A 22,037-nucleotide genomic window follows, 5' to 3' on the forward strand; every position below is an offset into this window, starting at 1 on the left:
CACCACCATCACCCCGGTGGCTTCGAGTCAGTCACCACGTGCCGGGGCAGCAGCTCCCTGCTGGGTGAAGGGGAGGTGGCTCGGCTCGGGCAGGGATGGTCCTGTCCCTCCTGCGGCAAGGCGAGGCCATGGGCTCTGCGTGGGTCAGGGCATGGCTGAGGTGCAGCCCCATGGCCACCAGGAGAGCATCATCCCCCCCATGCTGCTCCCCAGCAGCGTCTCTGAAGCCCCATCTCCTGCTTTCCCTCTTTCCTCCAGGCTCCCTTGGAGACACAGGTTGGAGCTTGGTTCTTGGAGCATCCTCGGAGCTTGGCCTCCTTCTCCAGAAGCTCCCTCCTCCTCCTCCCCCTGCTCTCTGTTTCCACGAGCCAAACGCTACAACTGGAAGGGAGAAGAGGAGCTCACCACAACCTCCCCGTGATGGAAAACACCTCTTTACAAAGCTGAGAAATCCCCGGCTTCCCACCAGGATTAGGCAGCAAGGGAATTTCACCCGTCTTCCAGCTAGTCCCCGTTTTTCTGGGGGAAGATTTGAGAAGGCCGGGCAGGGGCGAGCTGCCAGGCGCTGCAGCTTCTCAGCAAACCAGTCGGGCAAAGCGCGCCACCGGCTCCATCTCAAGTCCCGGCTTGCTCCGGGGGCCGGCAGGAATGAAGCTCTCCTCGCCGCGCCAGCTCTGCCCTGCTCCCGCGCCTCCCGACCCCGGGGCTTCTCTTTCCTCCCCAGCCCCTGGCCTTCCTCCTCCTCCTCCTCCTGTGCTGCTGCAAGGGGACGGCGGCCGATGGCTTGGCGGGGCCGAGCAGAAGCGGCCGGAGCGAGCCGGGCGAATTCCTCATTCCTCGTCCCCGCGCCGCGCTGCCTGCCTGCCATCTTTGCATGCAAACAGTAAACAGGCTGTGATTATCCGGGATGCTTTGAATAACTGTGGCTATTTTTTCTCTTCCCAGTATTCTAAAAAGGCAAAAAATTCCCTGTGGTTTCTGAGTCAACTTTTTTTTTTTTTTTTTGCTCTCCCCCCTCGCTTTCCCTTCTCTTTCCTTCCCACCACCTCCGTGACCTTGACCAGCCCGGCCAGCGGGCGAGCTCAGCGCCCAGTTTTGTGCCCGCATGGAGATGCTGCGGGGGCCCCGGGGGGACCAGAGGGACCCGAGGGTGCCCTCAGCCTCAGCCGCTCCTTGAAAGCCGAGCTGGGCACAGCAACGTGTCCCCCCCCAGCCATCAGAACGGCTGGAGCCGAGGGACGAGGGGCGAGGGGACAGCCTGGGGAGGCGGCTTCTCCTAGGGAGGACTCTGCCGTCAGATCTCCTTGGTCTCCTTCAGAGACCTTCCTGAGCAGGTCTGTGGGAGACCTGAATGGATTTCGAACAGGTTTGAAGCCAGAAGCTCCCACACAATAATTTCAAGCTCCTGCCTCGTTACGAGGGGCCGTGAAATTAGCCTGGGTTCGGGCATCCCTCCCCTGCGCAGCGCTCACACTCAGAGCAAGGGAAGGGAAAGTTGCAAGAAATGATTTTAGGGAAATGCATGTTCCTTTAGCTAAACGTCATGCCCGCCGCCCCCATCAGTGCTGAAGTTGTCTCTGGCCCAAAACACCTTTTTATTTCCTCATTTATTTCGACAAATAGGCAGGGGCTGCTTTCTGAAGCTTCTCATCTTCCAGCATGACATTGAAAATATGGAAATGGAAAATTTCCATTTCGACTAGAGCTGGAGCTGGGCTTTGTGTTCGGTCTCTGGATTTTGGTGGAGCAGGACAGGCTGAGAGCTTTGTGGGGCTGCGAGCAGGAGGAATGTATGCCCCTGTCCAGAAAGTTGAGAGAAATGGGGACATTCATGGTTTTCTGCCTGGATGCTACTTCCAGGCTAGAAAACAACCAAAAGCAACCCAAAGACGTGGTGGTCCCAGGCTGGCAGCCTGTAAGAGATGCAGAACGTGCTGGCATCTGCGTGGGGTGTCTGAGATGCTTTGCAGAGCGGTGGCATTGTAAGGGCAGAGCAGCACCAATGCCAGCGCTGCCTGGACAAACGGCCTCGGCGGGATGGATGGACGACGTCTGGCTGTGGGTAGCACGGCTGTGACCAAGCCAGGAGCAGCGGGCAGGGATGGAGAAGCTCCCAGCCACCGCTTCCCTGACTCGGGATTTGCATCAGCACTGAGTCGCTGCTCAGGAAATTTCTAGGCAAACATTTTCTCATGCAGAAGTGTCTTTTTTTTTTTTTTAAATTTTCTTTAATTTCTTTCCCTGGCTTCCCAGTTAGGCTCAGCATATTTTGGTTGCACCCCACCTCCCGTCCCAACATAAGCAAGCACGAAAAATGCTGCCGGGCTCCCCACAAACATGTGCACAAACACCGCCAACGCGGGGGCTTTGCTTCAGGGAGCACTTTGTCCCTGCACAGCGTCACCTTGTCCCTATGCAATGGCACTTCCCTTTCCACTTTAGAGCTAAAACTCTTCAAAACCACAAATGTGTAAGAATTTTTGTTTGTCGATCAAAGAGAAAGTATGCATTTTTCACTGTTGTCATGCTTAGGAAAATTACAGAAATATTTTGCATGAAATGTAGGGAAAGTAATTGGCTTCAGGCAGAATGACGGGAGGGGAATTTTTAACTACTGACGCTTGAAATTGAATGTATGAGGTCTCCTGGAACTTGGTCATAGTGGGGGATCGCTTCCCTCGACTTTTCTGACTCTGAAAAAGCTGAAGCCTGTTTCATTGCAAGCCGATGCTTCGGAGCTGTGAGGAGCCGTGCTCCTCTCCCCTCACCTCCGGCCGAGGAGCAAAGGCTGGGAGCTCCCCATGCCATGCCATGCCATGCCATGCCATGCCATGCCATGCCATGCCATGCCATGCCATCCCATCCCTCCCTGTGTGAGCTCCTCGTGCCGCCCAAGGACCGCCGAGGTGCCGTGCTTTCCCTGCAGTGCTCCAGCTGGGTTTTGGCACACTTGTGCTTCTGAGCCAAGAGGTGGGACAGGCGAGCACCAGCTGGATGTGAGCTCGGAGCCTGGTTTGTGTTGGAAGGGACTTTGAGATCAACGCACTTTGCTTTTCCGTGCTCGGAGGAGCTCTGTTGGCTCTTCTTGCACCAAAACCCAGCGAGCAGGTGGTGAACAGGCAGGTAAGGAGAGAAGGACTTGTCTTGTGAGCAGCTGCAGGGCAGGGGAGTCGCGGTTATCTGCCGGCTGCTGCGCAGCAAAGGGCAGGGAGTGGGAACCTCGCAGGTTCCCGCGGGGCATGGGATGCTGGCGGCGTGGGGCGACAGGAAGGAGCAGCAGCACCTTTAGAGAAAAACCAACTTGCAGGGACAAAAACACCAACAGCGAGCGGCAAAACGCGGATTTTGGCTTTGGCGGAAAATGACATGCACTGGAAAATATTCCCACCCACATTTTTACAGCCTTAAAGCACGATGCTTTATTTTTTATTTTTTTTTACTTTTTTATTTTTATTTTATTTTTTGCCTTTCTGCATCAGCTCCAGCATGAAGTAATACCACGCCTGGCCTCGTGATCCCATGGCACACGCGAGCAAATTTGCAAGCGCTGCCGTGCCTGCGGAGGGAAGGGGGCCAGGCCGGTGGGTGCCCTGTGCTGCCACAGGGCGCTCGCCCCATTTTTGGGAAGCTCCGGGGAGCCCCCTGCGCCATGATCGCCCGCCCTGCAACTCCTGGCACGTCTTGAAGCCACCAAAAGTTTCGGAGTGTGTTGCCATGGCAACACATTATTTTTTCCAGCTGTTATTAAAAAAAAAAAGAAAAAGTGGAATAATGATAATAATAATAATAAAACGGAACCAAGAGAGGAAATACTAAGAAAATGAAATAAGCCGGAAAGCTGGCAGGCGGCTCTCTTCCCTCCCCAGCAAATATTGGTGGGAGACAGGGCAGGATCCATCCCCGCGGCACATGCCGGGGCTCTTCCTGAGCTGCTCCATCCCCAAATAGCACCGCCACCAAGGCGTTATCCCGGGGTGGCTATTTCAGGTCGTGAAACATGTGTCTGTGTTGTCACGATGCATTACACAGCTCGACGGCAGGTCGGAAAGAGCCACCCCAAACAGGGTGGCTTTTTGTGATGCCACATATCACCTTGTCCATCTATTCCTCACCCGTCTTTTCCCAGGGATTGGGAATAACCCTCCCACATTCTTCAAATACAGGAGAGTTATTCAAGCCGTGGCTCAGAGATGAGAATAGTGCAAATCCTTCCCAAACTCCCCAACTTTCTCGGCTTCCCTGCAATCTCGGGGCGTCACCGTCCTTGCAGAGCGGTGGAATGAGCAGCATTTCCCTGGCGTCGTAACGCTGATGCAATGGGCTGGTGAATCAGTGGGGCTCGTTCTGCCTCAGCCACGCCGTACCATTGCTGTAGCTACGTTTTGCTATTTTAAGCCACTCAACCCAGGCAAAGTGAATGGCGAGTAACTCCGCCGGGTCTGATTTCAAACCTGCTGCGCTAACCCCAAACTATTCTGGTTCACGAGACCCTGCTCCAAACACACGGGATGCCAGGCGGTAACCCAAGCGGCGTGTAACACTATAAAGGGTATAAATAGCACCCACGGCCCTTCTCCTGGCTGTGCTGGAGAGGCAGGGGGAACCACAACACCCGCGTCTGCCATCGGCCGGCTACCGAGGGCCGAGGTCCCGGCGTCCCCCTCGCCCGGGTGAACGAACGCTGGGGCCGAGCTGGGAGCGAACGCCGTGTCCACATTCTTCAGCCCGAGCCGGGAACGTCAGCTCCTGTCCCGACGCCAAGGGCTGCATTCCTCCCCAATGCTGCTCCCAAAAATGCCAGCCCGGGACGGTGCCGCTGGGTCCAGGAGGGGGCTCGGGGTGCCTGCCGGCGGCGCGTGGCAGGGCCGGGCAGGGGATGGCGGGCATGCGGTCCCGTGTGCTTACCGAGCAGCGGTGCTGGCCGCAGGGAACGGCAGGAATGCGCTCCCCGCCGGACCCCAAGGACAGGCGGGCGGACCCGGGGAATTCGCTCCTCCAGCCGGTTGCCATGGCTGCGTATTTCGGAGGAGCAAGCAAAGGAAAAAAAAAAAAAAAAAGGAAAACCAAAACGTTTTCTTGGGAGGGAAGAAAAATAGCAGGGGGAAAAAATGCAGAAGAGTAATGAGAAGGACTGGAGAGGCCAAGAAATGCATGAGATCATCCTTAGAAACTGGTGTCGGAGGAGTTCTCCGTAGCTCAGGCTACTCTAATATTTATTGTGTGTTGCTCAAACCCCGGCTCCTGGCACCGGCCGTGGAGCCCTTCAGAAGCTCCGCTGCGCCGTGGGCCCTTCAGAAGCCTCGTGAAAAGCTGGGGCTGGGCTCCGGGAGCAGCGGAGGGAGGCTGGCGAGGAGCCCACTGGGGTGGCAGGAGGGCAGCACGGCTGGCCTGGCCATGTTGTCCCGGTGGGCACCCAGGTGGCTGTGAGCCAGCAGCGTGCCCGTGTCCCAGAGAAGGCCAAGAAGTTAGGCAAAGCCCCGAGAGCAGGCCGAGGGCATCCTGCCCCTCTGCTCGGCACCGGGGAGGCCACAGCCGGGTGCCGGGGCCAGGCCCGGGCCGCCCAGCACAAGGCAGACCCGGGCACACCGCAGGGAGCCCAGATGAGACCAGCGAGCTGCTGGAGGGCCTGGAGCCCCTCTGCTGCGAGGAGAGGCTGCGGGAGCTGGGGCTGGAGCAGGGGAGGGCCGGGGGAGCCCACCCGTGCCCATGGGTGCCTGCAGGGAGCTGCCGGCAGGACGGAGCCGGGCTCCTTGCGGTGGTGCCCAGGGACAGGGCAGGGGGCACCGGGCACAGACCCAAGCAGAGGGGGTTCCCTCAGGGCATTAGGGACATGGAGGGGGACCAGGCACTGGCACATGCCGCCCACGGGGGGGCTGGGGGCTCCTCCTTCGGGTGCCGGGGCTGCCCACGCGTGGCACGGCCGGGCCCGGCCCCACGCTCGCTCGCAGGCCGGGCGGGCACTGCCATCTAGCGGCCCCTGCCCGCTGGGGACCCGCCGGGCCTCGGGCTGGTTTTGGGTTTTTTTTTTTATTCATTAAGGAACGTGTTTTGTTCATTAAGGAACGTGTTTTTGCTGGCTGGTCTCATTCCGCGCCCGACGGCGGCCTCGCTGCCCGGGGGGGAAACAAAACGTGCAAGTGAGGGGTAGGAAATCTGTTGCCCTCTCTAGGAGGGATTGTTAATGTGCGATGCCAATATTATCAAAATAACCACAATTTTGAAAGCAAGAGGCACAAGTGTAAGCTTTCCACATAGCTTTCACCCCGTACAACGCCTCCAAAAGGTCAGCCTCCACATGCTGCCTCCAGTGCCGTGCCCCGCAGCTCCGCAGGGAAGCTGAAGGATGGAAAACGCCGAGGCGGACCTGTGGAAGTGACCCAAGGTCAGGCTTCGGCTTTCTGGGGAAATGCCGAGGTACGACTTACAATGGGACAAATCCCCTCTGCGGGGAGGACGGTGGCATCCGGCATAGAAACTCCCTGAACTTCCACCGACCATTAGGTGACTCGCGGCTGCCCAGCAAACACCTGGCCTGGGATTTTGGGAGAGCTCTACGTCGAGGAAGAAGTTTTAGCCGGCAGAGAAATGAGCTGGTGAGAGTGTGCGAGGTCCCTGCGGATCACTTCTCCTCTTACAGCTGCAGTCCGAGACGGGGCAGGACCAGGCCTAAGCAAGTGCCTGCTCACACCATCCTTCCTCACTCTCTTTGGGTCCATAAAAGGTTTTTTAGCTCTGAGATCTATGTGGGAATGCTGGCTATATTATATTGCATGAAATGTATTTTTAAATAGTGGGTTCTTAAATTATTTTGGTGAAGGAAGGCACTTTCATTGAATTCCAGGGGTTGTGGCAATAAATATGAATTCTCAGAACCGGGGTATTTTTATTTAGCATTTTCACTACCTCTCCAGAGGAAGGAAAAATGTATTTTAAACTCATTCCTATTATATTATATTATACGTATATATAATATATATATATAATCCTATTATAATACCATCCCTCAATACCATACCTCAATACCATTATAATACCATTACAATATTGAGGGATGGTATTAAATATTATAATACAATGGTATTGAGATGCTTGATGAAGTAATTGGGATGAAGGTGGCCAAGCTGGAGCAAGGTATCTATTTTCCTTCCCTGAAGCATGCCGCAGGCTCCCAGGGAAGGCAGCCCTGGGTTCAGCACTCCTTTTTGCCTCGATATCGACACACATGTGCAGCTCTCCGTACTGCAGCCAGCAGGGAGCAGCTACGGCATGGCTGAGCTCATCGCAGAGGAGCGCGTGGTGGAAAAGCTGTGCCCCCCGCCCCAAGCTGCTCCGAGACATCCTGTGCCACACAGCAGACAGGGCTGGGAGAAACGGTCAGCCTTGAAAGCAAGAAAGGAGAGCAAATGTAAATCGCATAGCAAATCCTCAGAGCCTGCTATAGTCATTTACGCTTCTCCAAAGCATTAAGCTACTAGTGAACCACTCAAATGCTGGGTATCCGTGAATTCCCATGGTGTGAGCGGCTGGAAGGTGAATGGTCCAGCAGGGACTCCAAAAACACCCAGAACAGTTGGACAAGAGGAGGCAAGGTTGTCTTTCTCCAGCCCTTTCCTGACCCTTACCTCATTTCCAAGACGAAGATCTATGAAAACACAGCAGTCAAAGAACAGAATCGTCAAAAGCACAAAGCATTTTAATGAGGCGAAACATCCTGCTAAGTCTTTCGGTTTATTGGTGTTGAGCATGTTCCAAGCCCTAAGAAAAGGACTCAGAAAAACTATTAAAATAGTTGGCTTACAGGACCTGCAATGTAAGCATGATTAAAATTGATCTGACTCCATTTTGGCCTATAAGAGAGCTTATCATCTACAGGAATCAGTTATTCAGAAGTAAAGTAACTGTCTCAAGTAAGAGGTGTCCAGTTAAGCTTAGGGTGCAACAGCATTGCCCAGTGCTGGGAATAGAAGCAGATACGAAGTTTGGCCACGATATAGCAGTGACTGGATCCTGTGTCCAGCTGAGGAAATTGATACCAGTGCTCTCCTCCATGCCCATGGGCAGGTCCTGGTGAGTCTGGACACCTTCTGTTCTGGTCCAAAGGCCACCAGAAGCTGCGGGAAGGATCCTGTTGCCGACAATGAGTTTGTTAGTATCATCTAGCATTCATCATGGTCTGGAATGTGTGGTTACTCCAATAACCTAAGCACTGAGAGGAGCTTAAGAGTCATGCTCTCTCATGCATCTCGCTTTGATGGATCCAGGAACTACACAACCTCTTCTGGACAGGGCTGGGAGCAGTGAAAGCGGGTGAGTCAGTTGATGCTCAGTGACTTTTCGCCTAGTGAAAATGGGGCTTTTAACACTTTTGCAGAAAGGAAGTTAAATAAATATTTTCCACTTCCTGGGTAAATGCTCCAATTGTGCTTTTGTAAAATAAGGGTGGGCTACGGTGACTCCTAGAGCTAATTGCCTCCATTCTTGTAGTGTGTGTGGGCTCTGAAAAACCCTACTAAACCATAAAACAGCTCAAACTGCCAGAGCAGAGGGAAAAACTTATTTAAGTGATCTGTAAGATGTGACTGCATAAGTTTATAACTGCTGTTCAGTTGACTTCCGAAGGGAGAAGGGGAATGCACAGGGAGGAATGAGCTCTCTGAGGATCACTGCATGTGCAAGTAGGGTGCTGCATCTGGTGCCACGCGCAGAGCTATGGTGCAAGGTCCATCTTTTCAGCAGAGATAGAGGACAGCCCCTAAAGACATGTTTTGAAGGTTCATTAGCACTGATAAGCAACCAAAAGACCAAACAAGAGGCAGAAACCCAAGCATCTGTCCTGCAGACGGCTCTCTGGGTGCAGCACAGTTGAGCAGGTATCAGGTCCCTGCCACCAAGTGATGCTCAGGACATTTGTGCCAAGGTGGTTTTAACAGCAGAGTCAGGGGGAGCTACCTGGCCGGTCAGTGCATGTTATCCATGCTCCAGATCCCATCTGTCATGCTCAGTCCATAAAGGATGTGGTATTGTTGAACTTTGATTCTGGGAATAGTAGCAGGGTGATAATAAGAGACCCGATCACATGAATTTTCCCTCAATTTTGTCATCAAAATGTTATCATTTGTCATATTCTATCCTCTCCCGACACCAGCTCTCACCTGAGCATTAAGCACCACTTGGGTGCGTGCAGAACAAAATACAACAGCATGACATCAGAGCCTTGCTGTACGACCCATGCTTGTAAAACGGCCAGGAATCCTGATGTCTGTTGGCAAGGCAAATGCTGTGGTTGACACACGAGCCAGCCCCCCACGAGTCTCCCAGGGAGGGAAGAGGTGAGATGGCCAGCCACCAAACACAAGCAATTTATTTCATATTTAGCAATATCACGGCGTGCAACGCTCCCCTTAAAAGGCAAACAAGGGAAAGGCATGTCTCTTACCAACCACAAGCTGAAATCGAATTCAGATGCTTTGCTTCCCTCCAGCCTCTGCTTGTTTAGTGCGATAGTAGCTCTTAGCTTGATGTTCCTAGGACGTTTTTTCCATTAAATGCTACATTTCTAGGAACTTGTATACTGCACTTCAGTCAACAGCCGTGTGAGCTACATTTCCCTCTCTATACATATTCCAGCCTGAATGGTCCGACCCTGGCCAGCTTTATGGACCTGCATGCTCACAGCAAGAAATTTAAATAATAATAATAAAATAGAAATATGTTGTGAAAGGGAACAGGCTGAATGTCTGGGGGTTTTTAGCTTTGTGTTTAGCGCTGGGTCTCTGCTATTGCAGAAATGGGACATCAGCCTTCCCAGCTAGTGCCCCCTGTTTATAGTTGATGAGACAGGGGGAAAATAATAATAAACTGGGGGGGGGGGGTCTTTATGATTTTAGCTTTGAAATTTCAGCTCTTTCTTACCTTGGATGACTGCTGATCTAGGTGAAGCCATCTGTCTGTCTGTATAATCTGATATCTGGACCATTCCCTCACCCTCAGTTCTCCTCCCTGGGCTGTGGGAAAAGGGATGGCAAATTTAGAGATATGGGAGAAAAAAGCGGTAAGACCCCAGTCTGCTCCTGCCAGACAGGAGAGGAGAACTGGAAACCCTGGGACACCTGGCTCCTTGAAAGACAGATGCTGGGCTGAAGAAGCAAACCGTCTGGGCTGGGACACACATGTTTTCTGCTCCTCAGGCTGTGTGACCAACACGCAGTTTGGTTGGACCCCATCCAAGCCCTCACCTGGTACTCAGGAAGAAGAGAGACTGAAGACGAAAATGGAGGAAGAGGCAGAAGTGTCTGTGTCTGTTTCCATGTGGCTAGTTCTCCACAAGGAGTGTTACGCGGTCACATACAGTCGTGAAGAGGAGGTGGGGACAGCCACCTTTGTCACAGCAGTGTGTGCCAGTGAGGCTGGACATGGGGCGATCCCAAAGCCCTGTCTCCTTTCTTCCAGCACCCCCGTAAATACACGCCTCCCACTAAGTCCTAGTGTGTCCAACTCTCCTCAGTGCCACTAACTGCCAGCTATTTGCTTTCTCAATTTTGTTTTGCATCCAGAAATGAATACCAGCTCTTCCACGTCTCCTGGGACACCGTGGTGGTAAGCGCTGATACCATCCCGCTCAGAGCACGAGCCGTGATGCATCTCGACGCCTGGCCAAGCAAAACTTCTCCGTAAGAGCGCTGTGAACTCACAGCTATTGCTAGCAGCTTTCCATGCAGAGTCTGTGTGTATCTTCTTGCAATGTATAATCTTACCCAGAATGGTTTTGAAAGACTGAGAACTTGATCCTGCCAAAAATAGTCTGTGCAGCCAAAACAAATCAACAGAGGATCTTTAGCATTTGTGCTGGCCTGCGAGTTACATTTTTCACCTTTTTCAAATGATACATTTCTTGACATCAATGAAACCTTCATTTGACTTGTAAACCCCCTAATTATTCTTTCAAGTGTGACAAACAGTATTTTAATTATAACGTCAGGGCTCAGTAAGCAATTAGCTTCACGGGCGTAGCAGAAAAGATACACCACCAGGGACTTTAGCCCTAAAAGCGCCTGTGTGCAGGCTGGCAGATGTATCCTAAGAATTTGTTTATTTGCATTTGGTTTATGTGGTTTTGGTGACCTTTCGTTCAAATCAGCCAGTGACTTACAGGAGGCGAGCTGCATACTCACTGAAAAGAAATGCAGTAAAACAATCTAGCCCGGGCCCTTCTGCTGAATATCACATTTCTGCTGAATATCACGTCCCCGCATCAAAGGCAGGGATGGCTGAGGCTAAGGGTAAAGTGACAATGTCCGTGGACAGGATGGCTGCAGGGACATTGCCCCCACGTTCCTGGTGGAGAACAGCAGCCCAGACGTGGGTTATCAGCTATAAGGCCTGGCTGGCTGGGTGCATCCTGCATGGCTACAGGGAGAAAGGGGGCAGAGAAAGGCTTCAGTCCCTTACGGTGACGAGGTGATGTGATGCCTAAGCCCATGCCACGTGGTTTCCACGTAGGCTGGACCCGAGGTAGAACCTTTTGCCCTTTGAGGTCCTCAGAGGGTAATTTGGAGGCCATGCTTCCTACCTCACTTTCTGGCAGGACGGGGGCATGGTGAATGTGGAGGTCACCTATGGGCCTGGGCACTGTCAGAGGCTGTTTTATGGCCGGGGAGTGCCACGTAAGCTGCCTGCTCGCCTCACCGGGAAAGGCCATCAACATTTTCATTGGGACCTGGGTGTATTTCAGGTTGCATGTCGCTGAAACCCAGGCAAGGGTGGCTCTGCCTGAGAAAATACCACAAGTACAACAGATAGCGCTGCACTGCTCATCTTCGAGCCATCGGGACATAACAGTGCTTTGCTCTCAGCAACCTGAACCATGGGGTTGTTATTGCTGCTGTCAACAGATTCTTTATTTTAAGGGAATAAACGAGGTTTGTTGTTGAAACAGGCTGATTTTGTATTATCTGAATTTCTCAAAAAGAGCCTGTGGAAGTTTGCGTTCATTTAGCGTGCTAGTTTGGTGGATGCTTTTGTGATGATTTTTCTAACTCAGTTTGGGAATCCTCAGCCAAAAGACAATGCTCCCTTTTGTGGGTGGTCACTTCAGACCCGCAAGTTGCCTGCCTACCCGTGGGTCCCTAAGTGAGGTCCTTTAGGAAATTCCTGGAGTCTGAGATTTCGACCATGTCTGAACTGCATACAAACACCGGGTTTAGGGGGGTTGTTTTGGGTTTAGAGGCTGAGGACATTGTCAGTGGGGAAGCTGTGACACGGAGGGCTCTCGCAGTCACCAGCATTACTCGGGCTGGTCCACATCCACCCAACTGAACTCTTGCATGTAATTTTCAACTCCATTTTCACCTTTTCTTGTGCCTCGCACTGCTAAGTGATGCTTATTGTGGGGAGGTGCGTGAACAAGTCCTCCTTCACCGTGAACAAGTCCTCCTTCACCGCAGCCATCGTAAGTGCAGAGCTTCTTTTACAGTTTTCCACTCTGATGGCTGTGGGCTGAAACTTGATGAGTTAAACCCCTCAGCGGCCTATCTGAATACCAGAGCATCCCCCTGGCCCGATGTCCCGTGTTGCAGAGCGATTGCGACGCAGGTTTCGTCTCTCAGAGGAAAGGTGGGCATCCTGGGTTGCGGTGTGGCACCACGCCGTGATGGAAATAATGACATTTGAAATTTGGTACAGAAGAGGAAAGGGTCGGGAATGCCTGTACAGGAGATTCAAGGTTTCATAGAATCATGGAATCGCCTAGGTTTAAAAGGCCTGCAAGATAATGGCATTTTTTGTCGTTTAACATTTTTATTTGACACTACGCCCCTTAAAAGCAGCTTGGGGATCTCCACAGGCAACTGCCTGAAAGGAAGTTGCAGTGAAGAGGTGTCGGTCTCATTTCTCAGGTGGCAAGTGATAGGACACTAGGAAATGGCCTAAAGTTGGGCCAGGAGAGTTTTAGAATGGATGTGAGGAAGAATTTCTTCCCCCCAAAAGTGGCTGGGCATTGGAACGGGCTGCCCAGGGAGACGGTGGAGCTGCCATCCCTGGAGGTATTTAAGAGACTCATGGATGTGGCACTTAGGGACACAGCTTAGGGATGGACTTGTAGTGTTCAGTGATGGATAGGTCTTTTCCAACCTAAATAAATCTATCATGTGTGGGGATGGCATAAAGCTGCACTAGGGGAGGTTCAGACAAGGTATTAGGAAAAAAGTCTTTTTGTGAGGGCGGTCAAACACTGGACATGCCTCCTAGCGAGGTGGCTGATGCCCCAGGCCTGTCAGTGTCCGAGAGGCATGTGGGTATTACCCTTAACAGTACGCTGTAACTTTTGGTCAGCCCTGAGCGGTCAGGTGCTGGGGCTCGATGATCTCCGCAGGACCCTTCCAACTGAGCTGTTCTAAAATCACAGAATCACAGAATCATTAAGGTTGGAATAGCCCTCCAAGACCATCTGGCCCAACCACCCCCCTACCACCAATGTCACCCACTAAACCGTGTCTCCAAGCACCACGTCCAACCTTTCCTCGAACACCCCCCGGGACGGTGACGCCACCACCTCCCTGGGCAACCCGTCCCAACGCCTGACCGCTCTTTCTGAGAAGAAATGTCTCCTCATTTGCAACCTGAACCTCCCCTGGCACAACCTGAGGCCATTCCCTCTGGTCCTGTCACTGGTTATCTGCGAGAAGAGGCCGACCCCCAGCTCCTTGAGGGGGCACCTCAAGCGGGGGGGAAACCCAGCAAAGAGAGCGGCTGACTAAAACGCTGCACCTCAGCGGGCAAAGGTGAAAAACTACCTCAAAAAAAAAAAAAAAGGGGGTGGGGGGGGGGGGAAGGAAAAGGTGCCGAGACCGAAACTTTCGAGGAGGGCGCCTCCGAGGGGGCACCTCGGCGGGGCGGGGCCGGGCTGGGCCGGGTGGGAGAGAGGAGGAGGAGGAGGAGGAGGAGGAGGAGGAGGAGAAGAAAGAGGAGGAGGAGGAGGAGGAGGAGGAGGAGGAGGAGGAGGAGGAGGAGAAGAGGAGGCGGCCGGGCGGAGGCCGCGCGTGCGCGGGGCTGCGGGCGGGCGCAGCCATGAGCGGCGGGGCGGGGGCTGGCGGCCGCGGCGTGTGAGGAGGGGTCGGCGGGGCGGGGGGGCCCCCGTCCTCCTCCTCCTCTTCCCTCCCCGTGGAGATGGTGCCGGGGCGCCGGGGCCCGGAGCACGGCGGGGGGCGGCGGGGCCGGTCCCTCTCGGCGGCGGCGGGGCCGTGCCGGTGGTGGTGGCGGCGGTGGTGGTGGTGGTGGGGCCCGCGCCGCCATCTCCTCCGCCTCCTGCCGCTGCTCCTGCTCCTGCTGCCCGCCGGCGCCGCCGGTCAGCTCGGCCCCGGCTTGGGCTCCGGCCCGCACGGCGCCGGGCCCCCGGCCTGGCCCCCCGCCGGCCCCGGGCCCAGCCTGAGCCTGTACCTGAGCGAGGAGGAGGTGCGGCGGCTGATCGGTGAGTGCGGCCCGGCCCGGGGCGGCGGGGGGCTGCGGAGCCTGGAGGGGGCCTGGAGGGGAAGGGGGAAAGGGACCGGGGGGTGGGGTGGGGATAGGGGGGTCCGTGGGGCTGGGCAGGGGTCTGTGGGGTTGGGGGGGGGCGGCTGTGGGACGTGGGGGTGGCAGATTTCGGGGGCTGGGGGAGGATGCAGGGGGCTGGAGGATGTGGGGGTCAGGAGGGGATGGTGGCGGTGGGGCTGGCCAGGTGTGGGGAGCCGCGGGAGAGCTGGGGGGTGTGGGCAGGACCCCGAGCGGCCAGGAATGAGCCTGTGTGGGGGGCTCGGGGGGTCTAAAGGGGAGGCGAGGGACCTGGGCTCTTGTGCTGTGGTGGCGGGGGGCTCCCTAGGCTGGAGCGAGTGGGGATGATGCGCTCTGGGAGCGGGGTGACCCCGGAGGAGATGAGCCGAGGCCCGTGATTTAATTAGCACGGTGAGTGACATTCGGAGGGCAGAGAGGAGACCTGGCAATAATTGGGTGCGTGTGTGAAAGGAATCTTAATTTCTAGGCAGGCTGACAATTGCTGCGCAAGGACTTGGAGACAGTTTGTGAAGTCCCCCATCTGGCCCGCCGCAGAAGGCTTTCGTAGTAGCTTTGTGCTTGGAGAGTCTCTGATTTAAACAAAGATTTGTTTTCTGTGGGCTTTGGCTTGCTTAGGGTTGATGGATGGAGTCTCAAAACAAGTATGTTGGTATCCCCAGAGATTTGTTTTTCAGTAGGTGTCCTATGGCTCTGTAAGCTGAAAAACAAAATCTTCCAGCAGCTTATGACTTCGTTTGCATCAAATGGACAAAATAAAAATATCTCCAGTGAACTTGGGCTCTGTAAGCACGTAGCTGACTGCAGTCAGGGGACCCAGGGGGTGAATAACGCTGTAAACATTTTTTTCCCTTATGGCTTGCTCTGGCGATTAGCATTCTGCTGTCATCATTTTTACATCGCATGTGCTTGCTGCCAGATGCTCTGTTGCAGATAGAGGATAAAACAGTCAGGCTTGCTGTTTAGCTGAGTCTCTAAACAAGTAATTAATCTTGGAAATACTGAATGGTAAGGTTTGAGCTATCCAAAGTCTAGTGCCTGAAATGTGTCGTAGATGGACTTGCTCAGGCTTCGGTTGGTCCACTACTGTAATTATTCATCGTTAAGCATAACATGAAGAAGGAAGATTTTTTTTTAAAGTTATATTGCACTCCATAGTTTCCCTTATGGGCATGCTAACACGGCTAAAGTCACTTACTGTTCAAGTTGTCTGTAGCTGTTTTACATTGCTTAAAATATCTGCAATGTAATGATCTGTTCTGCGACCCCAAAGGCTTGGATAAACTTGAGTCTACCATGGAAATAACAGGTTTTTAGCGCTCTGGAAGAAGTATCAGTTTATAGATCCTGATGAACAGATTGCGTTTTAGGGGTATTCTGTCCTACGTACTAGCTGTCGCAGATAAGGTGTAGTCTAGCTGGGCATCTAGGCACAGATCTCAGGTACCTGCATGTATTCCTCACGTAGAAGAAAGCCCAAAGGGACACAAATGCATTGGTTGCAGTTCTTCACACTTCTGAAGACAAAACAATCTGCTCCTTTAAAACGTTCCGCCCTGTAGTATCTGTAGTGTGTTTACGTCAAATCCAGTTTATTGTTGAAAATGCTCGGATCGGTGTGGGTGAGCTGCCCAAGTGAGCAGAGGTTTTCCAGTTCCTACGGCTTCTTTGAGGAAGCCAGTGGTTCAGTGGACACTAGGACAAGTCACAGTAGATAGGAAGATGACAGTGCTTAGCGAAGTAAACTGTTAGGTTCATTGAAACTGCGAGTATAAACATAAAAGCTAGTTTCTTGTATCTTTTGTTTCTAAAGAAACTCAGTCTCTTGCTACTGTCTTGCTGCGGTTGAAGGGAAAACTCTGAGGCTCTCTGAAGTGCTAATAAACGCAAGTGTTACACAGAGTTGCTACAGCCTGTGGTGTGTTTCCATGTTTCCTAATGTCGCTCGGGTGCTTGTTTAGATCACAAACTTGATCGGGAGCAAACGTAAGCACGCAAACATGTTGATTTGACCATAGACTGTGATAGAGTGCATCCTCCCTGCGAAGCTGGAGCGTCCTCGGCGGCTGGGGTAAGGTCTGCTGGCCCCACTGCTTACCAGGTTGTACTGGCTCTGGGGACCACTGCTCAGAAATGAGGGTTCCGTGCCGTACTGAAACACACTTTGTGTTTTTTATTGAGACTGTGGCTCTTCTACATGGAAGGTGAAGAAATATTGACTTAAGATTATTCGTGGCTGCTCTTTCTGTGAAGCAGAGAAAGCGCAAATGGTATGGTTTACAGTGAAAACTGCCTTCTGCTTCCCTGGGCGTTTATGCCAGATTTCCACCGTTATTCCATGTGATTCTGACCATGTGTCTGCCTCAAGATGAATCGTTTTGAAATCATCAAAACTTTACATTTACAGACGAAAACTGGTGAAAACTGGCTCGTCTTGTTGTGTGAGATCAATTTGTATTTTGAAAAAGCTGCAGCATTCCCATGATCTGAAAGCAGGACTTGCTATATGGCAGACAGATGCTCCCTCTGTCAGAAATGTCTCTTGCCGTTCCCATGGAATTTGTTCTCAGCCATCCAAACTGTGAGTCTATGGGAAAAAAAAGCTGTGGTTTTCACATGTGCCGGGTGGCGATCCCGCCAGGCGGGGCTCGGCAGCAGGTGGGATGGAGGTAGGAGGAGATGGCAGTGGGTCAGGGCACAGCCTGAGCGGTGGCAGCAGCAGCCAGAGGTGCGAGACAGAGGTGACGTGGGGTGATGCTTGCTGGGGAGAGCCGCCCAGAGCACCACAACTCCTCTTAGGGATGTCTGCGAGCGCTGCCAGCGTGGTGTCCCGTAGCTTTTTGCAGTTGGCTTGTGTGGACAATGGCAGTTCTCTTTTTCCAATTAGCGTGAATCTGCACATAAAGCTAAACATACTGTTAGTCTGGCGAAGCAGCTTCCTCTACATGCACGGCAGTGCTGTGCGGTTGTAGCAGTTTTTCTCTACCGGGCCATGGTGCTAAACACGCAGGGACGATGGTGTTAAATCAGTGGTGAGTTATTCAGTAGGTGCTCTGTACTTTTATTTAGTGACTTCCATTCAAATCCTCCCATGAAATCAGAATGTGGTATTTGTCTGCTGCGGTGCTTCATCGCTTCCTTTTTGCAGGGTCTGTGATACAAAGGCACAAGTATCCCTGCTTCGCAGATAACAAACCAAGATTTAGAAAGTAACGTCAAAAGTACCCATTAATATAGGTAACCAGCTCTAATTATTAAGGAATTGATAAGATCTTTTAAAAGTACGCAGCATTATTTAGCATTTAATGCATTCAGGGTGCATCTCTCTCGGACCTGAGTTTCAGCTGTGAGTTCCTGGCCGTTCTTTCTGTCCCTGCAGTATTTTTTATTTGTGGGCTGCAAACCTGTCAGCTATGACATTGGTCTTGTGGATAGTCTTCCTCATAACACAGCTCTGGTTCTGTTTAAAGACAGGTCTAGCCTGAATATTAACAAGACTGAAGTCCTGTGGGGAAAAAAATACCGCATGGTCCTGTAATTAAAGCTATTGTAAGGCGTTTATATGAGGGGCTGTACTAAAGGGAGGGGGCTAATGGGATTGCAGGAGAATCTTTAAGTCAGAAGTCCTACAGCGTTTGCAAGGAGTTTGCGAAGTTATTCTCTTTGTCCTAGTTTCTTCTGGTTATTCATACTGAGTGTGGTGTGCTGTTGGTTTTCTGTTTGCTCTTGCTTAATTACAGAGTTAAATTAACATGCGACTTCTCTTATGTGTTCTAGAAATTCATTTGAAACCAGCGTGCAGCTGTCTAGTTAAGTGAGGTGCAAAACTGATGCAAAATCTGTTACAGTGCCCCCTGCCCTGTCCCTGGGCACCACCGCAAGGAGCCCAGCTCCGTCCTGCCGGCAGCTCCCTGCAGGCACCCATGGGCATGGGTGGGCTCCCCCGGCCTCCCCTGCTCCAGCCCCAGCTCCTGCAGCCTCTCCTCACAGCAGAGGGGCTCCAGGCCCTCCAGCAGCTCTGTGGCCTTTTGCTGAACTGTCTCAGGTGGCTCCATTTAATGATGTGGAGCGGGTTTCTTAACGTTGCTGTTTGGGCAGCAGTGCTTCGTGGTGTTTGCAGTGACCGGAGATCCTCCTGGCTGTGTCTTGCCTGGTTAGTTCTCCCTGTTGTGAAAAGGACCTGAAAATCGATGTGCTGTGATGTTAAAATTATTGGGAAGTCAAAGTATCCATTTCCTGTGATTCTTGAAATGGTTCAGAGCCTTGGTCAAAGCCTGCTCGCACCTGCCTGCCGCAGCATCGCAGCCTGGAGCACCACCGGTGAGCTGGCGTTGTGCTCTGAGTGAGTTTTGGTAGTAGCACCTGACATAGATTTCCACGTGAGATGGGCAAAATGCAGGTGCTTGTACACGAAACCCGCTCAGGACAGAAACCACACACCAACGTGCCTCTGTCATTGCAGCCGAATGGATGAGCTGTCTGCTGAAGAGCAGGTGGCTGAGTGCCCTGAGGTCCTGAGGCACGTGTCCATGTGATACGTGACCTGTAGCTCAGAATCTGGTTCTTTTGGGCAAATGTTCTTAAATCTTCATTTTCTAGCTTTTAAGTGCTTGCCACTGAAGAATTGTAGATTTTTGCATGGTATATGCAAAACGAAAAGGAATTTTTTCACTTGAAATGAACTCAAAAACGTACAGCAGGTGCACACTGCTAGCAGGAAAGCAAGCTTCTGCCCTGACGGACGCCGTGCACAAAACACTGAGCAGCTGCTGGTGGCCTCAAAGTGTGCTCGTGTGTGCCACTGGAACGGATGCACCGGGTTAGGGTAACTATTTTATCACCTGTCCCTGGAAAGCCCCTTAGGTGATAGGTGCTTACTGGATGGTTTTTCAGTAGGTGGACGTCTCTCAAGCCCCCTCGAACCAAGCGGGATGAGGGGTGGCGGGGCTGTGCGAGGCCGCGTGCAGCAACATCTGGTGTGTGGAGAGCTGCAGCAGGTTGGGACAAGTCGCTTGCATCACGGAGTTGAGCAATCTGTTTTCGGTTTGGAGCCCTCCAGTCTGCTTGGATGCTTGTCCATCTGATTTACCGAGTACCACAGTTCATGTCAATATTGTTCTGAGGTTTATGAGAACAAGCTGCATTTGGAGTTCCTCTGCCTTTCTCCGTGCTGTTACCTCGCTGCTAATTTACTCAGTTCAAATAGTGTATCGACGGCTTTTTCTTCAGAGATGTGTGCAATCGTATAAACCCGTGTTTGTAATGTTTACAAACCAGCAGAGGAACATGCTTCCAGGAGTTTACAGTAGCCCGTGGAGGCGGCTTGTAGCCTGGGTGAGGACTGCCTGGAAATCCCCTTTTCTGCTGCCATTCCGAGGGCTGATGGGCTGAGGGAAGTCCAGGTCTTAATTGCATTGATCTACCCTGGATTGCTGTGGTGGGTTTCTGAGGCTGGGTTGATCACACCAGTGTGTGTGCTGGAACTGAAGGATGCTGGAGGCCCGTGCCGGGCCCTTCTGCAAACTGGCTGACGAGGAGGACGCCGTGGGCAGCTGGGACTTGGCTTCCCCATGTTGCTGTGTCTGCGCTCAGCCTGGGAGGAAGCAGCCATTTCGGCTCCTGCGAGGCCCAGGTCTGTCCCGTGATAAATGTGCGTGGTTCCTGTAACGTTCGTGTGTCGGGGCCTTGGGAGCAGTCTGACCTCTGAGCCTGCCAGGAAAACAAAATCCCAGAGCTGCATTCCTTGCTCCTGTGGTTTTACACCTGCATTCTGTTTGGCAGCATCTTATTTCTCACCACAAATTGTTCGGCCTCTTTGAGCACGTGCTCTCCTTCTCCCTCTGGTCTGTGGGCAGAATGGGGACAAGAGAGAGGAAATGAAGGCAAAGAGCTCCCTTCGTGCATGAGAAGAGCCAGCAAGAAGGGCTCACGGTGCTGGGAGGAAGGCAGGGACTGACACTATTAAACACCAGCTGGGCAGAGGGAAGTACAGCAGATAAGGAACATGCTTGCAGGCGTGAAGAATCTCTGGGTGGCATTTTCCTGGAAGCCAGAGCTGTGCGGCCAGCTCTGCTGTGCTCGCTGGTATGTGGGTACCTTAACAGGTCAGGTATTTGGGGAAGTGTTGTTTTGTTTCCTCCTCCTCTGGTATTCACAGTTGTGTTTTGATACTGGAAAAGCTGAATTAATGAGTCAAATTCCACACGTATCGTAGTTCTGAGCTCTAGCAGGAGAGGATTTCTTGCTGACTGACTCCTGCCTGAAACTGCCTGCACCAGAGGATCACCGGGGTGTTGCTGCTTGGCTTGCAGTGGAAGGGCCCCGAGCTGGAGGCCGTTCCTCTAGTAAAGCGGTGTGCACTTATAGTTGTACCTCGGGACGCAGCTGTGAAGGCAAGGAGGCTGAAGCGCATTTAATCAGATGTGCCTCACGAATTGAAGCTTTTTTTTCTTTTTTTCCTGAATGGTGGCAGCACCAGCAGATCCCGTGTAAGAATGAATGCTGACACTCCCTGCGAATGCCTTGTGGCGGTACAAAGGGCGCGATGGCAGAGGCTTCAAACGCATTATTCCTCTTCCAGCTCTGCCTTTGTCCTTCTTTCAAGCGGATAACTCACATATTTGCCCTGACCGCTCTGGAGATCTGGGAGCAGAAGCAACAGCATGAAACTAATGTGATGCTTTAGAATTCCGCTGCCACTTACCGGGTGTTGAATGGCCGTAATTAAATTAATCAGTATATTGATTTCACCATGCTGCTTGGGAAAGATAAGGGCAGTAATGTAAGCGCTGGGGCTGCTGCTGGTCGGCTTGGGAAGCTGCAGCTGTGACGCCGGCTAGCACGGTGAGTTCGAGCAGGTTGGTAAACTAAAAGTGCTTGTCCTCTGCGGTGTGTTGGCCTTTAGGAAGCTACTTGATGGCCTTGTGGAGTAATTCCTTATAAAATGAAAGCTGTGGCGCTTTAATTTTTCTTCTGAGTAGAGAGGTCACCATGGAGGTGAAGGGACCTGTTTAGGTTTGGGTGGAGTTTGGTGGTGTTTCAGCCAAGTCATGGCGTTGTGTCGAAACCTTCCCAAGTGCCTGAACAGGCACAGGGGCTGATTTATCCCTTCGGCAGTGCTGTCAGTCATGGAATTAAAGCAGGAGTCTCGAAGCCAACAGGTCTGATGCATTGAGAGAGGGCTCTGCATGTGTTTTATGTTTTTTATAACTTAGCTGAGTACTCGTTCCTGAGCTCATCGTGCCCATGTGGCTGCTGGCTGGGACACTGCTCAGAAGCTGCCAGCACTGCTGAACTGTAGTGCTTGTCCTGCTGGGATCACTCTGTCAGCAGGGGGATGGATTACTCTAATGAAAAGAAAAAAAAAAAAAAAGTGGCACAGCTTCTGTGGGTAGGTGACACCAAAATATTGCAAACACACACTGCTCGTGAGTCCAAATGACTCATGACGTATCTTGGTTAGGTGGTTACCTTTCGGCCAGGAGGATTACAGCAAA

The 22,037-nt window shown here is 52.5% G+C and overlaps 1 protein-coding gene across 2 annotated transcripts in view; it reads left to right on the forward strand.

Moving 5' to 3' along the window:
• Nucleotides 1-14,059: 14,059 nt before the first annotated feature.
• The window catches only part of RYK (receptor like tyrosine kinase), a 57,326-nt gene continuing 49,348 nt past the window's right edge, over nt 14,060-22,037 (forward strand). For both annotated transcript variants that reach the window (XM_067002017.1, XM_067002018.1), the window contains exon 1: nt 14,060-14,464. In XM_067002017.1, coding sequence (XP_066858118.1) covers nt 14,164-14,464 — 301 coding nt within the window. In that variant the 5' untranslated portion in view covers nt 14,060-14,163. The remainder of the gene's footprint in view (nt 14,465-22,037) is intronic.

The sequence above is a fragment of the Anser cygnoides genome, chromosome 9, assembly GCF_040182565.1.
Source record: "Anser cygnoides isolate HZ-2024a breed goose chromosome 9, Taihu_goose_T2T_genome, whole genome shotgun sequence".
Classification (NCBI taxonomy): domain Eukaryota; kingdom Metazoa; phylum Chordata; class Aves; order Anseriformes; family Anatidae; genus Anser; species Anser cygnoides.